Source organism: Chelonia mydas, chromosome 2 (assembly GCF_015237465.2).
Source record: "Chelonia mydas isolate rCheMyd1 chromosome 2, rCheMyd1.pri.v2, whole genome shotgun sequence".
NCBI classification, from domain to species: domain Eukaryota; kingdom Metazoa; phylum Chordata; order Testudines; family Cheloniidae; genus Chelonia; species Chelonia mydas.
In genome coordinates this window covers 247,278,237-247,298,587 of record NC_057850.1, presented here as the reverse complement: position 1 = coordinate 247,298,587, position 20,351 = coordinate 247,278,237, and the positions used below count along the sequence as shown (strand labels likewise).

Sequence of the window (20,351 nt, the reverse complement as noted above, 5' to 3'; positions counted from 1 at the left end):
CTTAAGTGATCACTCTCTTGTTACAGTGTGTATGGTAACACCCATTGTTTCGTGTTCTCTATGCATATAAATCTCCCCATTGTATTTTCCACGGAATGCATCCGATGAAGTGAGCTGTAGCTCACGAAAGCTTATGCTCAAATCAATTTGTTAGTCTCTAAGGTGCCACAAGTACTCCTTTTTTTATTTCAGTATATGTGAACCTTTCATCTATGATCATTATTATCATCATGGCAAATCCCAAAGAGACATATCATCCTTGCAGATTGAGCACTGCCATGTTCAGTGTCTAGCTAGGTCATTAAGGTGGTCTGGCTGGATATTCCGTGTATGTTCATCATTGATGATATTACCACACCACCAAAGCTTTTTGTGACACTTTAATTGCTGGCCTTGTAATAGCAGTCCATGGCAAATATGCTTCATAGTCCATTGGTTTTCCATCCTCATAATATGTCCATATCAAAAAGCTGCCAAAACCAAACTAGTGCTGATGACCACACTGTTGTTGAGTAACCCAACTGAAGTCAATGGAACAGAGAGTGTAAAATTAGCATATGCGAACACAGAAAAAATCCCAGCCGGTCTCATCCAACTCCCGCTTAAGTCAATGGGAAATTTTCTGTTGACTTCAGTGGAAGTTAAATTGGGACCCTAGTGTGTTATATTCAATGTCTTTTTTTATTTAGAAAAATAGGGTTTCAACTGATTAACACATTGAAATACACACAGATGGCTATATAATTAAGATCATGCAATGAAGAAGCCATTTAGCTTTTTGTCAAAACAACACTTTTTTCTCATTTTAATCATGTTAGTTTAATCCATAGGCAAAAGGGTCAATGGTATCAGAAATGATACAAGAATTTCTATTGATGTTTTTTGTTATTTTATTTTTATTATTATGTGTATTACTGTGGCACTTAAGAGGCCTAGTCATAGACCAGGACTCCATGAACTTCTTTTTTTAACCTTCAATTTTATAAATCCCAACACTTTTATATGAACTCCTGTGCAAATTCCTTATGAGGTTTCTGTGCAAAAGGGAAAGGAAGGATGGGTATTTGAGACTGGTGAATTTTTCCAACCCTTTAAGAGTTTTTTTGGAACACCTCCACAGGCACTTTCTCTGCCCACATTGACTTTACCCATTATCACCACCTTGGCACTTAGCAAGATCTTGGGAGAAGAGTGCCCTAACTGGTTTCAGACAGCAAGTTTTTTTAAGGCTGCTTTCTACATCTGACACATTTGTCCTTGTAGTAAAAACTGACCTAATTTGCGTCCTTATGCTCAGAGGACAATAGCTCAGCAACATAAAGCTGTGATCTAGATAAAAATAGAACTAAGATTAACTATTGTTAACAACAGATTAACCAGATCTCTCACTCTACACTTTATTTTTATCAAACTCCACTTGTAGATAAATGTATTTGTATTGATTAAAAGCTATCAAAGACAAACTCATTCCTACAACCATCTGATATGAATAATAGCAAAGCTTTGCACTTCCATACCACATTTCATGCAACGATCTCAAAGCATTTTACAAACAATACATTAAACTCAACATCTCTGAGCAGTATGTGTTATCCTCACTATTTTGCAGATGGGGAAACTGCGGCAGATAAGTGCATCTGGCCCCAGTCCCACCCCTTCCGCCTGAGGGCCCGCTCCTTCCAGGGGCCCAGAGCCATCCCCCACACCTTGCCCAGGAGCCCGGCCACCCTGAGTACTGGTAAGTCCATTTAAGTTACTTTCACCCCTGGTATGAAGTCATCAGATTTTGTCACTAAAATATGTTGTAAGTTTGATAGTCTCTACTGCTAGTTCACCAGTGACAACAAAGGAGGTAATCCACTCCCAGGACCCAGGAAGGTATTAAGCAACCATTAATCAGCAGGGGAGTTGTAAACAAGGGATTTACAATGCTGTAAGAGGGATGGACAAGCAAAACACAGTGGGGGATTGCTCAGCTATGTGACACAGCAAAGCCCATCAGGACATGTCTGGGTTAGTGTTTTCCAGGCACATGGACTGAGGATATAAAATAGGGGACAGTGGCATCATTCTTTTACCTTTCTCCTCCCGTCATCTACGCTGGAAGCAACAATAACCGTGGGAAGACAAAGACTTGAACTGAGGAAACTGGTCCCAGGCTTAAAGGGAAAGCCAGTGTATTAAGAGCAATAACATACCTGCAACATCCAGTGGGGTGAAAAAAACTGCTAAATCCAAATATTGCCTAGTCTAATAAGGTTTACGATTTAGACTCTGTGCTTACCTTTTATTTTCTTTAACAACTACCTCTGACCTTTTCTGCCTACCACTTATAATCACTTAAAATCTATCTTTCTATAGTTAATAAATCTGTTTTATTTACAGTAACTCCTTGCTTAACATTGTAGTTATGTTCCTGAAAAATGCTACTTTAAGTGAAACGATGTTAAGCTAATCCAATTTCCCCATAAGAATTAATGTAAATAGGGGCCGGGGAGGGGTTAGGTTCAGACAAAAGCCTTTTTAAAAATTATGTATATGTACATTTCAGTATAAGTTTTAAACAAACAATTTAATACTGTACACAGCAATGATGATTGTGAAGCCTGGTTGAGGTGATGGAGTAAAAGCGTGGGATATTTCCCAGGGAATGCCTACTGCTAAATGATGAATTAGCACTTGGCTGAGCCCTGAAGGGTTAACACAGTGTTGTTAATGTAGCCTCACACTCTACAAAACAGCACGAATGGAGGGAGGAGACACAGCATGGCAGAGAGTGAGAGACAGACACAGACACACGGTGTGTGTGTGTGAGATGCGCATTGCCCCTTTAAGTACGCTGACCTCACTCTAAGTGCATTGCCTTTTTAAGTAGATCAGCAAATTGAGACAGCAGCTGCTGCCAGCAAGCTCCCTCTGTCCTGAGCCCTGTCCTGTCCCCCCTACTGCTCTGTGGAGATAAGGTACAGAAGCGGGGGGAGGGGGACACCCTGACATCAGCACCCCTCTTCCCTCTGCATAGTAAGCAGGAGACTCCCAGCAGCAGCTCCAAGGCAGAGGACAGGAACAGCACACGGCAGTGGAGGGAGGAACAGCTGAACTGCCCTGCAATTGATAGCCTGCTTGGCAGCTGCCACACAAGGAATTTGGGGGAGCGGGGAGTTGAATGGGGGTTGCCAGTCTACCCTAGTTCCAATCCCCCACCAGCTAGCTCCAACGGGCTGTTCTTCCTGCAAGCACTGGACAAAGCAAGGGGCTGACAAACAACATTATAAGGGAGCATTGCACAACTTTAAACAAGCATGTTCTCTAATTGATCAGCAAGGTAACAACATTAACCGGGACGATGTTAAGGGAGGAGTTACTGCACCTAAAATGGTGTAGTTTTAGTTGAAGTGCTTGTGGGATCTCAGCTCAGATTACAAAGGCTGCTGTGTGTTCACTTTCCTTTGAAGAAGTGGCAAACTAATTAATGAGCTTCCACTGTCCAAGGGAGTCTTGAGCAGTGTAAGACGGTATATTTCTGGGGTGAAAGGCTGGGAGCTAGGATGACTGGCTGGTGCCTCTCTCTCCCTGTGATACATGAGAGGCTCAGGGAGCATTCATGCAATTTAGCTGGGTGTGGGGCTCCACATGCGAATGGCTGAGTGATCACAACGCCTGGTGGGGTTTTGCTGTTTGTCACTGGCACGATATTGTGCAAGACAACGCAGGCTGAAGAGTTAAGGGAGCACAGTGGTCCTACAGTTCCAGGTTGTACCCCGGGGACCCCATCACACCTTCACACTTAGAAGGAACTGAAGGATGGTTGAGGTCACCTCCCCTTACATATCCTCAAATCCTTTATGAGAGGAGGTGGGGGAAGGTATGAGTGGCCCCGTTGGAAGATTCTGGAAACTCGCAGCACAGATGCTGTGATCCCCAAGTGGGGCCAGCTGAAGTAGAATCAGGAGTCCTGAAGGCCAGCCTTGTGTTCTAACCATTGCTAAATCCCTAGTAACTATCATGCCTTAACTAGGACTCAGAGTTAAAGATGTATTTGTAAGCCACAGAAATCTGCATACTCTTATCAAATATCTCATGAAAAAGGAAGTAAGCAATTACTATTGACTGCCAATATTTTCTGGAACCCAAAATGTGTACAATTAATCAGACTATAGTAGACATCCTGTTTCTTTCTTCTCTTTGTGTGTTTTACCTTTATTTGAGTCCTCTAGCATGTGTTTATCTTTTGATGTAATAGTCTGCTTTTAACCTTTCAAGGTTGTATAAAAAGGAAAATTATAGGAAGGCAGAGGATTATGATAATACCCTTGATTTTGCTTCCTAATGCTAATTAAAAAATTGCAAGATATTTGGAACCTATCTCTGTACCCCAATCGAACTATGTGGAGTATACGTCCAACACTACCCATATAAACAATGCAAATAACCATGTACGCCACTGTACAATCATGCGTATCATTGAGTCTAAACATCATTTTGTGCCAGATCTGCAGACAAACATAATGATACAGGTGACACACACAGATGTAATTAACCATTAGGAACATTGTTTTTTTCTTCTATTAAATCAACTATAATTTTGCCTAGAGATTCCCAGAAAAATTCAATTAATCAAGAATGGACTTTTAGATAGCAAATTATTTTTACTAGATAAAATTACGTAGATTCTCCTGATGAGAGGCTCTGCAAACAAGGTCAAGGAAAGTAAATGTCTACCTCTAGCAAAAGCCAGTGCCTTTGCATTTTGAAGCACCCCACAATTTTTTACCTCTAGAAAATGAAAAATTGCTTCTGCCGTGTGATGTAAAACAGACTTTAAAGAGAATATTGCACTTCAGATTTCAATCCATAATCAAATAGTCACTCAGATCAGACATTTTGACAGTTTGTTAATTGAGACAAGCTTGCACAGATACTCTACTAAGTAATAATGTCTCAAAGCCTACATATGTGCAAAAATATGTGTACCAGTGCAAAGAAATGGTTTTTGTGCTTGTTATTAATATTATTTATTACTATTTATTATTTGTATTACCACAGGACCTTGGACCAGGATTCCATTATGCTAGGTCAGGGGTGGGCAAACTACGGCCCAGGGGCCGCATCCAGCCCTCCAGGCATTTTAATCCGGCCCTCAAGCTCCTGCCAGGGAGTGGAGTCGGGAACTTGCCCCACACTGCGCAGCTCCCAGAAGCAAAGGCATGTCCCCCCTTCAGCTCCTACGCATGGGGCAGCCAGGGAGCTCCGCATGCTGCCCCCGCCCCAAGCACCACTCCTGCATCTCCCATTGGCTGGGAACCACGGTGCCTACACCATGCCGCCGTGTAGGAGCCACTGCTTGTGGGAGCTGCTTGACCCAGAGCTTGCACCCCTGACCCCCCTCCCATGCTCCAACCCCCTGCCCCAGCCCTGATCCTCTTCCTGCCCTCCGAACCCCTCAGTCCCAGACCGGAGCACCCTCTTGCACCCCCAACCCTATCCCAGAGCCCGCACTCCCAGCCGGAGCCCTCACCCCCCCTGCATCCCAACCCCCAATTTCATGAGCATTCATGGCCCGCCATAAAATTTCCATACCCAGATGTGGCCCTTGGGCCAAAAGCTTTGCCCCTGTGCTAGGTGCTGTACAAACACAGAACAAAAAGATGGTCCTTGCAATATATGGGCCAAATCCTGGGCCTGTAAGTTTCTAACATTAAGACAAAAAAACTCCAAACCAGCCACACCAGTCCCATAGTGCCACCTCCTGCATTCTTCAGGGAGAACACAATGATGGGAATTCAAAGTGGATCTAAAGAAATTATCAGAATTAGACCTACAAGGAGGGTATTAGCTGCTCTTCTCTCAGAAGTGTCACCTGCTAGCTGATTTACAAAGCACAAATGGTGACAATGCCAGAAAGGAGCATGTATCCTGCCTTTCTGACCAAAGATAAGCAATTCCAGTAGTGTCTGTATGTGGGTGAGAAAACAGATTTTTCTTTTTACCATTAATACATAAGTGAGGCATGAGTACAAAGCAGATCCTTCTATTGTTACTCGCTCATATTGAACTTTGGTGGGAACAGAAGCTGCAGGTGTTCCATTTCAAAGGATTAATTGTATCAGTTTACTGAACATCAGAAGCACAATTAAATCCATTTGCTGTATTAACTTCTCTAGGTTAGACCTGTAGCTTGTTTCATGGATCACACTCTAGTTGCATATTAGTGTTTCCAAAAATAATCTATATTCCTACCTCTGGAATTTTAATCAGACCTCCTAGTCATTAGTTTACTTTAGAGCAGCATGTTCCAGTGGATAGCACACAAGACTGAAAGTCAGGAAAGTTGGTTTCTGTTCCCAATTCGGCTACTGACCTACTGTGTGACTTTGAGCACTAAGTCACTGTGCCTCTATTTCTCTTCCTTATTTGTGTTTTTCTATTTAGACTGTAAAGTTACTGCTACCAGACATTATTGCCTCATATAGACTTTAATATACTTTAAATGCCTTTTTATTTAACAGATAGATGCACATCTGTTAGAGTAGAACCTAAATTTAACTTTCAAGGGATGCTGTCAAGGCTATTGTTTATGCAGCATATAGTCAAGTTTTGCAATACACGTTCACAGGTGGTCAATGAGTCAAATACTGGTGTTTGGATTTTAGAAAGGGCTGGGTAACTTTATGACCATTAATAATGTTTGTATCTAATGCCAGCTAAAACTATTAGGTCAATCAAATCTCATGCTTCATTGTATAAACGGATAGCCTGAGGGTGTGGAGAATGACACCGGTTTCCCGCACAACTCAGAGCAGCATTACAAAATTGGCCAAGTGCATTATGGGAGGAGGAGCTCACTTTCCTCCAAAGCATCAAGTACCAGTCATTCTTGGAGACAGATTATCAAATTAGTGTACCAAAAGTGTGATCCATGTGGCAACTCTTATGAGTCATATGCTCTCTTCCAGTGTCAGTAGCAGGGAGCTTACCTACAGGAAGGATCCACATCTCCTGATCAGCAGCTGTTTTGTCTTATCATCCTCTTGGTAATGTAAGATAGACAGTATGGCAGATTAGGCAGGGAGCAGGCCTGCATGTCACAAGTGTGCTGAGGATCCCTAGAGAATGATGAGGCTTGGCAGAATTCGATTTTTTTTAAATATAATTTTGACAGATAATATTGATATTTATTTTTAATTTTTATTTATTTTAATTTTCCCAGTTGAGCAAAATTATGAGTTTTAAACATTTTTTATATTTATCAATTTAAATTTTCACAACTGTGGGAAATTATGGGGGAAACTGACTATAGGGGGTCAGACAATAATTATTTAATCACAGTAGACATAGAGATTCAAAAAATTAAAGCTTTATAACAGTTGGAACACAAACTGTCAACGTCACGTGTGTGATGCAGTGTACAAACCCCACACTGATTAAGAAAGGGTTAAGAAGCAACTTTGTGCCCAGAAAGGCCCACCCAGACACCTGTGCTGGGCATGCTCACAGTGCAGACTGAGATCAAACAGAAGCAGCTCAGCTTAGTCTGGTTGGATGGAGCAGGGGAGCAGTTTTGTGTTGTAGGCTCCGCCGAGAAGCCGCTGAAGCACCAAGCTGCCCCAGGCCTTGTTGTCACAGAGGTCAACAAGACGCTGACAAGACGTTCCCATCCCTGAAGCACTAGACTACACCCAGGTAAAAAAGCCATACTCGACTACCTAGATATCAACCCCAAGACGTTCCGCCAGAGGTTTTGCAAAGACAGTAACTGCCTGGAACCCTGCCCCAGGTGGTGGGCCAACAATTGAAGAACCAGTGTTGGCGCTGGTTAGATCCAAAAAAAACAGACGTGACACAGATGGTGGAAATGATCATGCTAGAACAATTCACCCAGATTCTCCCAACCAAGGTGAAGGAGTGGGTAAAGCACCATTGGCCGTCAACACTGGCAGAGACCATGATCCTAATTGAAAATTATGTGTCCACAGAGGGTCCAGCCTCACTAATGCCAAGGGCAGGGACCCCTGGAAACAAGACTCTGACCCCTAATGGGGGCCGGGCAAGGAGGGAAGACCAAGGACAGCTAAACTGGCTGTTACCCTTTGGGGTGCCCCCGGATGCAGGGAGCATCCTCACCACAAAGGTGGAATGGGGGTGGGATCGGGGCCCTTGAAGAGGGGGATACACCCCACAAGGAGGACCCACTGCCCCAGAGGTGGACCAAATAATACTGACCCCAAAGGGCAATTTCTTTGAGTGTGGACAGGAGGGGCATTTCAGGCAGGAGCACCCCTTTATGAACTGCACTTATGGGCAAGCATGGACAGCAGATACCCAAGCCCAGAAATGGGGCACAACTAATATGCTGCTGCCAGTACATGTCAATGGCATCACAGTGACGGGCCTGGTGGACTCTGGATGTAGCCAGACCATCATCCAGAAAAGCCTGGTGGAGTTCCCTGACAAGCCAGGGGCCCCTATCTAACTAACACAAGGATATGCATATGGCAAAAGTGCAACTTAAAGTAGAGGGCCACACAGATTTGCTGAGTCAGCTTGGTGACCACCCTGCCCTACCCAGTAATATTGGGATGAGATTGGAGATAGTTTGGAGAACTCCTACAGCAGTGGAGCAAAGAACCCCGGCAGAGGTCGACCCAAACCCAAGAACGAGGTGGCTTATGGGACAGGACAAGGTGAAAGGTCCTGGCAGGGGTCGCTCAGGCCAGCCAGGAACACTGGCCCAACAGCCCACTAGTCCGAGGACATCCAAGGAAGCAACCCATGATTGGCTACCGTTAGAGGAAGACTTCATGCAGGAACAAAGGGAGGAAAAGACTCTGAGCTGCACTTGGGAGCAGGTAGCTGTCCTGGAGGGCGAAGAGGATAAAACCCAACAGGCAAAGCAGTGGCCGCACTTCAAGCTCTGCAATGAATGGCTATACTGAGTGATGAGAGACACCCAAACCCAGGAAAAATGGCACCAACTGCAGGTACCAAAAAAGTTCTGCCAGAGGCTACTACACCTAGCCCACTCGGTGCTGTGTGCCAGGCACTTGGGGAGAGAAAAGCTGCTGGAGAGGGTGGCATGTAGGTTCTTCTGGCTGGACATCCACCGAGAAGTGCACAATTTCTATGCCTCGTGTCCTGAATGCCAGTTGGCAGGACCCAAAGGGATGTCTAAGGCCCCTCTGATTCCACTCCCGGTGGTGGGTGTACCCTTCAAATGGGTAGGGGTGTATTTATTGGGACCTTTGAGAAGAATGCATTGGGATTCTGTTATATACTGGTGATAGTAGAGTAAGCCACATGGTATTCTGAAGCCGTCCCACTGTGCACCTACGGTAGTAAACAAGCTCATGAAGGTCTTTGGGAGGGCTGGGATACGAAAGGAAATAACTTTTTATAAGACTCACAATAACAGAAAACATAAAATCATAGAAATGTAGTGCTGGAAGGGACCTCGAGAAGTGATCGAGTCCAGACCCCTGTGCTCAGGTAGGACCAAGTAAACTTAACCATCCCTGACAGGTGTTTCTCCAACCCATTCTTAAAAACCTCCAATGATGGTGTCATAAATATAAAGGGAAGGGTAACCACCTTTCTGTATACAGAACTATAATATCCCTCCTGGCCAGAGGCAAAACCCTTTCACCTGTAAAGGGTTAAGAAGCTAGGATAACCTCGCTGGCACCTGACCAGAATGACCAATGAGGAGACAAGTTACTTTCAAAGCTGGAGCAGGGGGAACAAAGGGTCTGTCTGTCTGTGTGATGCTTTTGCTGGGAGCAGATCAGGAATGCTCTTCAGAACTCCTATAAAAAGTTAGTAAGCAATCTAGCTAGAAATGTGTTAGATTTTCTTTTGTTTAAATGGCTGGTAAATAAGCTGTGCTGAATGGAATGTATATTCCTGTTTTTGTGTCTTTTTGTAACTTAAGGTTTTGCCTAGAGGGATTCTCTATGTTTTCAATCTGATTACCCTGTAAGGTATTTACCATCCTGATTTATAGAGGTGATTCTTTTACTTTTTCTTTAATTAAAATTCTTCTTTTAAGACCCTGATTGCTTTTTCATTATTCTTAAGATCCAAGGGTTTGGGTCTGTGTTCAACTATGCAAATTGGTGAGGATTTTTATCAACCCTTCCCCAGGAAAGGGGGTGTAGGGCTTGGGGGGGGATATTTGGGGGGGGGGGGGAAGACGTCTCCAAGTGGCTCTTTCCCTGTTCTTTGTTTAATATGCTTGGTGGTGACAGCATAGGGTTCAAGGACAAGGCAAAGTCTGTACCTTGAGGAAGTTTTTAACCTAAGCTGGTAAGAATAAGCTTAGGGGGTCTTTCATTCAGGTCCCCTCATCTGTACCCTAGAGTTCAGAGTGGGGAAGGAACCTTGACAGATGGGTATTCCACAGCTTCCCTTGGAATCCTTTCCCAAAACTTAAGTACCCTAACAGAAAGTTTTTCTTAATATCTAACCTAAATCTACATTCCTGCAGATAAGCCCATTGCTTTTTGACCTCTCTTCAGTGGACATGGAGAACAATTGTTCACTGTCCTCTTTATAACAGCCCTTAACATATTTGAAGACTGTTATCATGTCCCCAATCAGTCTTCTTTTCTTAAGACTAGATACGCCCAGTTTTTTTAACCTTTCCTCATAGGTCAGGTTTTCTAAACCTTTTATTATTTTTGTTGCTCTTCTCTTGACTCTCTGCAATTTGTCCACATCTTTCCTAAAGTGTGTTGCCCAGAACTCAACACATTACTCCAGCAGAGGCCTCACCAGCACTGAGGAGAGTGGGACAGTTACCTCCCGTGTCTTACATACAACATTCCTGTTAAGACACACTAAAATATTAGGATTTCTGCAACTGCATCACATTGCTGGCTCATGTTCAATTTGCGATCCACTATAAATCCCACACCCTTTTCAGCAGTACTACCACTTAGCCAATTATTCCCCATTTTGTATTTGTGCTTCCTGAGTGAAGTACTTTGCACTTATCTTTACTGAACTTCATTTGTTGAATTCAGACCAAATCTCTAATGTTTCACAGTCATTTTGAATTTTAATCCTGTCCTATAAAGTGATTGCAAACCCTCCCAACTTGGTATCATCCACAGATTTTAGAAGGATACTCTCCATTCCATAATCCAAGTCATTAATGAAAATAGTACTAGCCCTAGAAAGGACCGTAGGTATAGTATCAGCCCTTGGAAGGACCCATGTGGGACCCCACAAGATATGTCCTCCCTGTTTGACAGTGAACCTTTAATAACTACTCTTTCAGTATAGTCTTTCAACCAATTGTGCACCCACTTTATAGTAATTTCATCTAGACCACATTTTCCTAGTTTGCTTATAAGAATGTCATGTGGGAACTGTGCAAAAGCCTTACTAATACTTCACACTTCTAACACATTTCATCAATAGACTCATAAACTTTAAGGTCAGAAGGGACCATCATGATCATCTAGTCTGACCTCCTGCACATTGCAGGCCACAGAAGCTCACCCACCCACTCCTGTAATAGACTCCTAACCTCTGGCTGAGTTACTGAAGTCCTCAAATCATGATTTAAAGACTTCAAGTTACAGAGAATCCACCATTTACACTAGTTTAAACCTGCAAGTGAGCCAGGCCCCATGCTGCAGAGGAAGGTGAAAAAACCCCAGTCTCTCCCAATCTGACCCAAGGGAAAATTCCTTCCTAACCCGAAATATGGCAATCAGTTAGATCCTGAGAATGTGGGCAAGACCCACCAGCCAGATACCTGGGAAAAAATTCTCTGTAGTAACTCAGAGCCCTCCCCATCTAGGGTCCCATCACCGGATATTTGCTGCTAGCAGCTGCACATCAGCTACATGCCCTTGTAGGCAGTCTCATCGTACCATCCCCTCCATAAACTTATCAAGCTCAGTCTTGAAGCCAGTTAGGTGTTTTGCCCCCACTGCTCCCCTGGAAAGGCTGTTTCATAGGTCTCAGAATGTTTTACAAAGGAGAGCAGGTAAAATTTCTCCCCATTTTACACACAGAATAACTGAAAGGCAGGAAAATTAAATGAGGTAGAGCCAAGACCAGATTCCAGAATTTCCAACTCTTGACTCCCAAGTCTATACCTTATCTACTGGAGCATGCAGCCCCTATGGTTCACAGTCCCAGGTGCACACACACTGAAAGGAGATTGATGTGCACAAGTTTCTTCATTGTGAATCTTTCCTACTTTTTAAAGATATTTGGCAAAGATGCAACAATTAGATTGGGAGGGCTGAGTGGAAAATGCATAGAATAATCCTGAATGTAAAGTCTGGATGGAATTATTTTCATGACCGATCAGCATGATGGCGTTCCTTTAAAATTTAAGATTACTACATAAACCAATATCATCCAATCCTTTGTTCACCTGACTGTTTTGTTCAATGGTGTTTTGTACTTCACTGTGTTTTTTGGCAAAGATTCAATTGCTCAACCTTAAGTAAACATTACCTTCAATTGAACAGTTCTTGTCATTAAATGTTTTCTGAAGTTCAGTACACACTGAATGTATCTTAAAACAAGTTGATCGAAATCTACAACTCTGAATGCACCAAGCAGTGAAAGGGGCTGCTATATGTACCAAAAAGTTATTACTTCACTTAGGAACATTTTAAATGTTGCGAACTTGATTTTCTTCTTTGCAAACATAATGAAGGACGTCTCTTGCTTCTGCTTATTGTCTTCCTTGTGGAAACAGATGGTGCAAACTTACAAATATATCTGTGGTATTTTCTCACTGACTCATACAGCAGAGCAACAGGATTCAGACTGTGACAGGCAGCCAACCAAGATGGACGTAAGCTTACTTGAGGAGCAGTATGACTGTATAAAACAGAAGCAAAAGCTGCAAACACACATTATTGTGTTTAAAACAGGTATGCTTCAGATTCATAGGCCAAACCTGACAAATGTAGAGGGGTAAAGGGAACTCCTTTAAGTCTTCATTAACTTAAGATACTTTTGAATGCTTATGCACAGCTTGCAAGGAAAGCACAAAGTGGACTGCTTTCATGTTGGGGATGTCTTTGTTTCTTTGTTAATTCCACTGAAAAGTAGTCTGATGGTTAACAAATATATTATAAGAGGAAGCAGTGAAACACTTTTTAATGTTTGTTTGAGGTGATTTTATGTATTTTAAGATAGAGTGTTATGTAAGTTGCATGCAATTCTTGATATCACAAATGTTAATTTTCACAGGTACTAATTACTTAGTGTTAATTGACGATAATATTTGCAGCATATAGCTCTTGTCAGATTTCTGCTTTCCTTAATGCTTCCTTATGGTTAACCTAACAATACCGTCTTGCACCTTTTGTTCTTCCTGTTTTAACCTGTTCCATGAAGCCTGTCCTAAAAGACTAACCAAGGCAGCAGCAAAAATCAAATGCCTAGCAGAAGTTAGGCTTTAGTTTAAAATGAGCTAAATTATACTTGGAATCACCGGCATAACTTTAATGTGCTAGCTTCAGACAGAGATGTGCCTGATGGAAGTGGTTTCACTGTATATTATTTTGAATATGAGCCCACAGGAAAACAAAAGACATGTGACACTTAGCTGCCACATCAGACAGGTTTTGGTATAACCAGTATTAGCAACATTTTTAAAGTTTATATTAGAATACTGTTTACAAATATTATATTGCTTTGCTTCTCTTTTCTTTCTAAGCTGATCTGAAGAGCCATGAAACTAAACAAAGTAATTTAAGTTTCTTTAGTTAAATAGTTGCAACATGAATAGAATTAATGTGATTTAACAGAGTTTGGTGTTTATTTCAGAGGTGAGTAAAATAAATCTGATAAACTCAGAAGCCCCAAACCTGTGTCCAAACCAAATTTGGTGTGTGTCAAAATAATTTAGCCTATTTCTTACTTTACATTTTCCTGTGCATTTTTCTGCAGTTCTGGATTCTGGCTGGATGTAGAAGTGCTGAAAAAATTACAAATTAAATAATAATATGTAATAGATGCAGTTCTATATCTCCTTTCATCCAAGGGCATTGAAACATACATATTAATTAACCCCATGAAGAGGAAAAGTATATACATACAGAAGAACCAGTTTATCCAACAATACAAAACAGTTTAGGAGAGGAAGTGAAATGCACTGTATCCAAATGAAATTCCAGAAAGACTGCAAATAAATTGACTGTAATTATATGAGTTAAAATTTGGCCAGCACACCAAAACACAATCATTCAGACACAGGAAACTGTTGATGGAATAACTTTTGGGAGGGCAGCAAATTTATATTACAGAGGATGGCTACACAGGTGGCTCTGTTCCTTTTTCTCCGAGAGATCCCAGGCGGTAACATTGGGTAACTGTTCTTCTGTCTAAGAGCACTGTCCAGCAGGGTACTAAGCTTTTATTTAATATTTATGTTACAGTAGTTCCTAGATGCACCAATCAGGTACTAGACACTATACAGAGGCACACACCCTTACTAAGCTTTCTTGTTTGACATATATATAGGGCTATTAGGAGGGTTAGTGTTACTGCTTGAGGCACCTTTAAAGTTCCTTTGCTGCATAGATTTTGGCAGGGCTGAGGTTCTGGTTCCATGCTTTTAAGGTTAACAAACTGGGGAGCTTATTGAATACCCAACTGCTTATGAGTATTCAGGTTATTCAGGTAGCAGTAATTTCCATCCGTGCATGGAAAGATTGCTGCATTCTTTTTCAAATGTGGACCTTGCCACAATTATCCACACCTTTGCTACCTTGAGGATGGGTTCTGCTACTCTCCATAAGGTTACATATTCCAGCCACCAAAACACTGCTGCTAGAGCAAAAGGAGGCAACCTACTTAGCAAGCAATGTTTTGCACTGACAGCAAAGTATACCTACAGGCAATCTCCATGGCAATCAGATGATTTCCAGGTGAAGTTTAAGTGTGGGATTTTCAAAGGAGCATACAAGAGTTAGGCTCCCAAATCCCACTGTAGTTCAGTGGAAGTTGGGCACTTAACTCCCTTATGACACTTTGAAAATCCCAAAATAAACAACATTTATTGTGTTGCCCAATAAATCCCTAAATTGTATGGATCCTGCCTATTTGTTCCACGACACACTCATAAGAAAATTAGGGAAATGTCTAGCTGAGATTACTATCATGTAGGTACACAACTGGTTGAAAAACCGCACTCAGAGAATAGTTATCAATGGTATTCTGTCAAAGCAGGAGGGCATATCTAGAGGGGTCCCAGAGGGGTCTGTCTGTCTATCAAGTACTATTCAATATTTTCATTGATGACTTTGATAATGGAGCAGAGTATGCTTATAAAATTTGCAGATGACACCAAGCTGTGAGAAATTACTAGCCCTTTGGAGGGCAGGATTAAAATTCATAAGGACTTTGAATAATTGGAAAATTGATCTGAAATCAACAAGATAAAATTCAATACAGATAAGTGTGAAGTACTTCACTTAAAAAGGAAGGACAAATCAAATGCAGAACCACAAAATGGAGAATAACTGGCTTGGCAGTAGGATTGCTCCAAAGGATCTGGGGGCTATAGTGGATCACAAATAGAATATAAACCAATGATGTATTGCTGTAGCAAAAAGGCTAATATCCTTCTGGAGTGTATTAACAAGAGTGTTGTATGTAAGACATGAGAGATAATTGTCTCATAGACTTTAAGGCCAGAAGGGACCATTGTGATCATCTATCCTAATCTCTGCACATCACAGGCCACAGAACCTCACCCACCCACTCCTATAACAGACCCAACTGTCCCGCTCTACTCAGCACCGGAGAGGTCTCAACTGGACTACTATGTCCAGTTTTGGGCAACACATTTTAGGAAAGATGTGGACAAATGGGAGAGAGTCCAGAGAAGAGCAACAAAAATAATAAAAGGTTTAGAAAACCTGACCTGTGAGGAAAGGTTAAAAAAACTGGGCATATCTAGTCTTAAGAAAAGAAGACTGATTGGGGACTTGATAACAGTCTTCAAATATGTTAAGGGCTGTTATAAAGAGGACAGTGATCAGTTGTTCTCCATGTCCACTGAAAAGAGGTCAAGAAGAAATGGGCCTAATCTGCAAGAAGGTAGATTTAAGTTAGATATTAGGAAAAACTTTCTAGCTATAAGGGCAATTAAGTACTGGAATAGGTTACCAAGGGAGGTTGTGCAATCCCCATCATTTGAGGTTTTTAAGAACAAGTTGGACAAACACATGTCAGGGATGATCTTGGTTTACTTGGTCCTGCCTCAGCATGGGGTATGGACTAGATGACCTCTCAAGGTCTCTTCCAGCCTTTTATTTCAATGATTATATTTGAGACTGCCTCTCCTCCCATGGTAACAAAGTAATTGTGATCATCCAAAACTTCCTCCTGGTTTAGTCGGGATGGGACTGGCAGAAAGACATTCTGTGATGAGTCTTGGCTCTAGATGGTCACTTCCCACCTCTGTTGGCCCAAGCCATGATCTGGTGACTTTTAGAACACTTTCTAGATTTACTGGTTCTCCCAGGTTTTCAACTGGTGAGTAAGTGGGGGAGTCATCTGATAATGTAACTTCCTTCTGTTCCTTCCCGTGACACACACAGTGACACTTCAGTCTCCTTCTGATATTCAGGAACAAGAGGTGGCAGGCTTTGAAAATCTTCACTCAGGGGAAGAATAGGCCAATAAATTCATTATTTATCATAGACTGGGAAATGAAAGTGTTGCTTACTCTGGGAATTAGACTGAGAGTGGCACCCAAAGTATACAGTAGGAGACAGTCACATACAGTAAGCATATGCCTATAGAAAGCTTCTTCAGAGAGTTTCTAAAGCTCCTGTGAAACGTGATTAACCTGTGTCACTCAGAAACCTTGAAAAATGTAAAGACCCTGCAATCATAGTTCCTTTATTATGAAAGTGCAAGTGAAAAGGCCTAAACAATAAATACACTTGCAATAAAACCATTATATGCACTTGTTAAATAGAAAAAAAGTTCTATTCAGTGCAAGAAGATTTAAATAAAGAACTTACCTTGGAACTTTGGAGAGTATGTAATAAACTGCTAATATAACTTACTGCATAACCTCCACAGTTCTGATCACTACCGAGTTCTATGGACTACTGCAGATCCTGAATGTGGGAAAGTGATATGGTATGTGTATCTTCAAAGCAAAAACTTTACACCCTCTCTCTGTTTATGTTCAGAGAGAAGAACTTTTAAAAGAAGTATCTTGAAAAAAATAGAGTGTTTTGTTGTTTTGAGTACTACCAGTGAAACAGGTGGATCTGACATACCTTCAAGTATTTCATTGTAAAGACCATTACACCAAAGGAAAACCAATTACAATATTTGTAAAAACACAATCCTGTTCTCTTTCAACAACACTACTTTGATTTCAAATCCAAGGCTGAAAGGTCTCATTGCACTATCTAGTGCTGTGATCTATTTTAAATGACTGTTTGGATGCTTTTTTGACAAAATATAATCTACACTCTTCTGTCCCCAAAATTTCCATTTGAATAACCTTCAGACTCCTTACTTCAGCAGACACACCTACTGCTAATCATTACAGTAATAAAAGACAAGCACACTGCACAACTCCTACATTAAACAACATTTACACCAACTGAAAATACATTTAATGAGAACTTGTAGAGATGTCAGTAGGAGCCATATGTTTTTACGGGCTCAACTCCTAGGTCATTTTAAATGTATAGCAGACCATGGGTTTTCAGTAGTTTGATTACTGTATGCTAATAATGCCTTTGCTTTTGCAGTAATTCTGTTCCTTATATCTTGTATGTTACTAACAGTAGTACTTACATGATGCTTTACAAATATTTATTAATGGATCCTCACAACACCTCTCCATGAGATTAGCTAATAAATATTATTCTCTATTTTATAAATGAGAAAACGGAGGCACTGAGGTTCAATGACTGGCCCATGGCCTCAGTCAGTGGCAGACACGTTAGGAGAACTCATTCCCAGTCCCTGGTTCAGAAGCTACACCCTGTCATTTTGCTTTAAATAAACACTGTCAAGTTCTTCCCTGACTTTGTCCCCTGTGCAATCTCATTAAATTTGATGGTGTGCAGGAGGAAAGTCAGGGCAGAAAATGGCTCTAGCTGTCTCATTAACTTGAGGCCACAATATATGTAATGCTGCTTTCTTGCCACCTACCTGATTTAAAACAAACAATGTTTCTGTATTAGGTGACTGTGGAAGGCATTTATTTTCAGCTCCCCTTCTTTGGGTCCAGGAACAGCAAAAAAGGAAATCCATAGATGAGAGAAAAAAACAAGATGGCAGATTCTTTCCATTTCAGACATTTTGTGCCACTCAGATGACACAAAGTGGCCAGAATTTGGCCCTAAATGGACAGGTGGGAATTTCCTTGGCAGAGGTAAACTGTTTATCTTGACCAGCTAACACATGTTAAAACTACAACTGCCTTGTCTACACTAGAAGTTTACCATGTGATAGTTATGACCTGTCAGGTAACATATGGTCAAAATATATTTTTTCCTAATGTAGATGAATGCACTGTTGGTAATATAAAGCCTATGACACAGTTGTTTAGTTCCAATTCAATCCGGAAGCGGGCAGCAAAGCACATACACACTAGTCCGTTTGTTATGGTATTTTTAATTTGTATGAATAGTTACATCAAAATCATCAAACAAATAGAACTTTTGTATCTTTGTGACTACAGATCTATCTTCAGCTGAAGAGATTCCATGTTCATCATAGGAATTCTTGCTCACTGATGATTAAAAATTGAAGATCATCTAGTTTATTATTGGGTTTTATGCTAATGTCAATATTTCCTTTATAAGTCTCCATTATTATTTCATTGACTGATGGAGCACCACTTGGGTACTCAGGACTTTGCAACAACATTTCCCTTCTGCACCCACATACTAAAGGAACTTGCACTCTAATTAGACACAGAGAAAAAGTGCAGACACATTGACCCCTTAGAGCTCCTAAGGTTGAGTTTATGGCATGGAAGTTGGATCTTTAATTTTTGCCAATGTAATAATGTAGAAATATGCGTTTTCTTCACAGGTGAGAATCAGCCTGTTCCTGGGGAATCAATGGTCAATGCCATTTTAATAAATAAGAAAATAAGAAAACCAAAAGAATTTAAAGAACACATTCCTGTCAGAAAGGTCACACTGGAGTTAACTTCCAATGGCAATGTACAAGACAGTTCACCATGGCGTACACACCTGGGAATCCACCGTCTACTACAAGCTGATTGTCAGACGGATCCAAGTGATCTTGCCCATTGCAAGAATGAACAGATTAGTTTCGACAATGAGAGACTGACTGTGAAGGAAAATGTCATGCTGCCATATGAAAAACCACTAACTGCAAGTGAACGTTCCACAGTATCACTCAATGAACTGGGAAATTCAAGTATGTTAAACAGTCCCACTGAAGAGAATAGCAACTCCATTTCAGGCATCTGCCAGAAGCCTCCTTTGAAGTCAGTCTCTTCAGCAATTTGGACACACCAACAGATTTCATCCACAAAATGTACACCCATATCCAGCAAACAAAGCTATTACCCTTTCCCTCGGAAAAAAACACCCAGGATCTCAGAAGCTGCAAAAAGACTTGGATTATATGTCTCACCATAAAGAAATTTCAGTAATGTGTAAAGTTTAGATAAAATTTAAAATAAAATTTCAGTAAACTAATTTTTCAATTCAACTTTTGACTTACTAACTAAGGGATTACTACTTTATATCGTAAGAATTTGCATGGGCCAATCAACATGTTTTAGAAGTTCACAGAGTGAAAAGTCTGTTAAATGAGTTGCAATGTCATAAAGGGTATTGGACAATAAAGAATTTTTATACCTAGAGCATCATCAGGATTATCCATACCCATTTTTGTACCTTCAAATATAGGAACACCTAATGTTAACTCATTTTGCATTGATTCCTTTTTTTTCTTCTAAATCCAAACTACTGATTTTTGAGGGACAAGAATTCTATCATAGTGAGATCACAAATCATTTGAAAAAGCTGTAGCAAAGAGTAGGATTTACAAAAACTGCTGATGAAGCAACTGGACTGGATTTCAGTACTGCATAATTCGATTAGCTGTCTGAACAAGCAACAAATGAAGCAGGTTTTAGAACAACAGTAGCAAGGGTGATTAACACGTTCTAGTCAACATGAGGTTTTATTATTCATTTACTTCCACAAATTATTTATGATTGATTTTCCTGTGTGTATCCTAAAACAGTGAATAAAACCATCATAGCATATTTCTGTTGCTGTCCTTAATGGCATTAAATACAGTAAATATCCAAATGCTTTTCCTATTCATAAATCCCACATGCTGTTAATTGTTTC

At 41.0% G+C, this 20,351-nt stretch overlaps 1 protein-coding gene across 1 annotated transcript; it reads left to right on the top strand.

Annotated features, from left to right (window-relative positions):
* The first annotated feature begins 1,208 nt into the window (after positions 1 to 1,208).
* Positions 1,209 to 19,688, top strand: C2H9orf152 (chromosome 2 C9orf152 homolog). Its single transcript, XM_007059429.4, has 3 exons — positions 1,209 to 1,738; positions 12,774 to 12,899; positions 19,051 to 19,688. The coding sequence occupies exons 1-3, from the start codon at positions 1,486 to 1,488 to the stop codon at positions 19,626 to 19,628; spliced, it is 957 nt and encodes a 318-aa protein (XP_007059491.4). The 5' UTR covers positions 1,209 to 1,485; the 3' UTR covers positions 19,629 to 19,688.
* Positions 19,689 to 20,351: the final 663 nt, after the last annotated feature.

Excerpts from the sequence above, each read along its gene's own strand:
- C2H9orf152 (XM_007059429.4), top strand. The coding sequence starts at position 1,486 with ATGAATAATAGCAAAGCTTTGCACTTCCATACCACATTTCATGCAACG. Across the intron at positions 1,739-12,773 it reads CCCGGCCACCCTGAGTACTG|CAGAGCAACAGGATTCAGAC; the intron begins GTAAGTCCATTT and ends TGACTCATACAG. Across the intron at positions 12,900-19,050 it reads CATTATTGTGTTTAAAACAG|GTGAGAATCAGCCTGTTCCT; the intron begins GTATGCTTCAGA and ends TTTTCTTCACAG.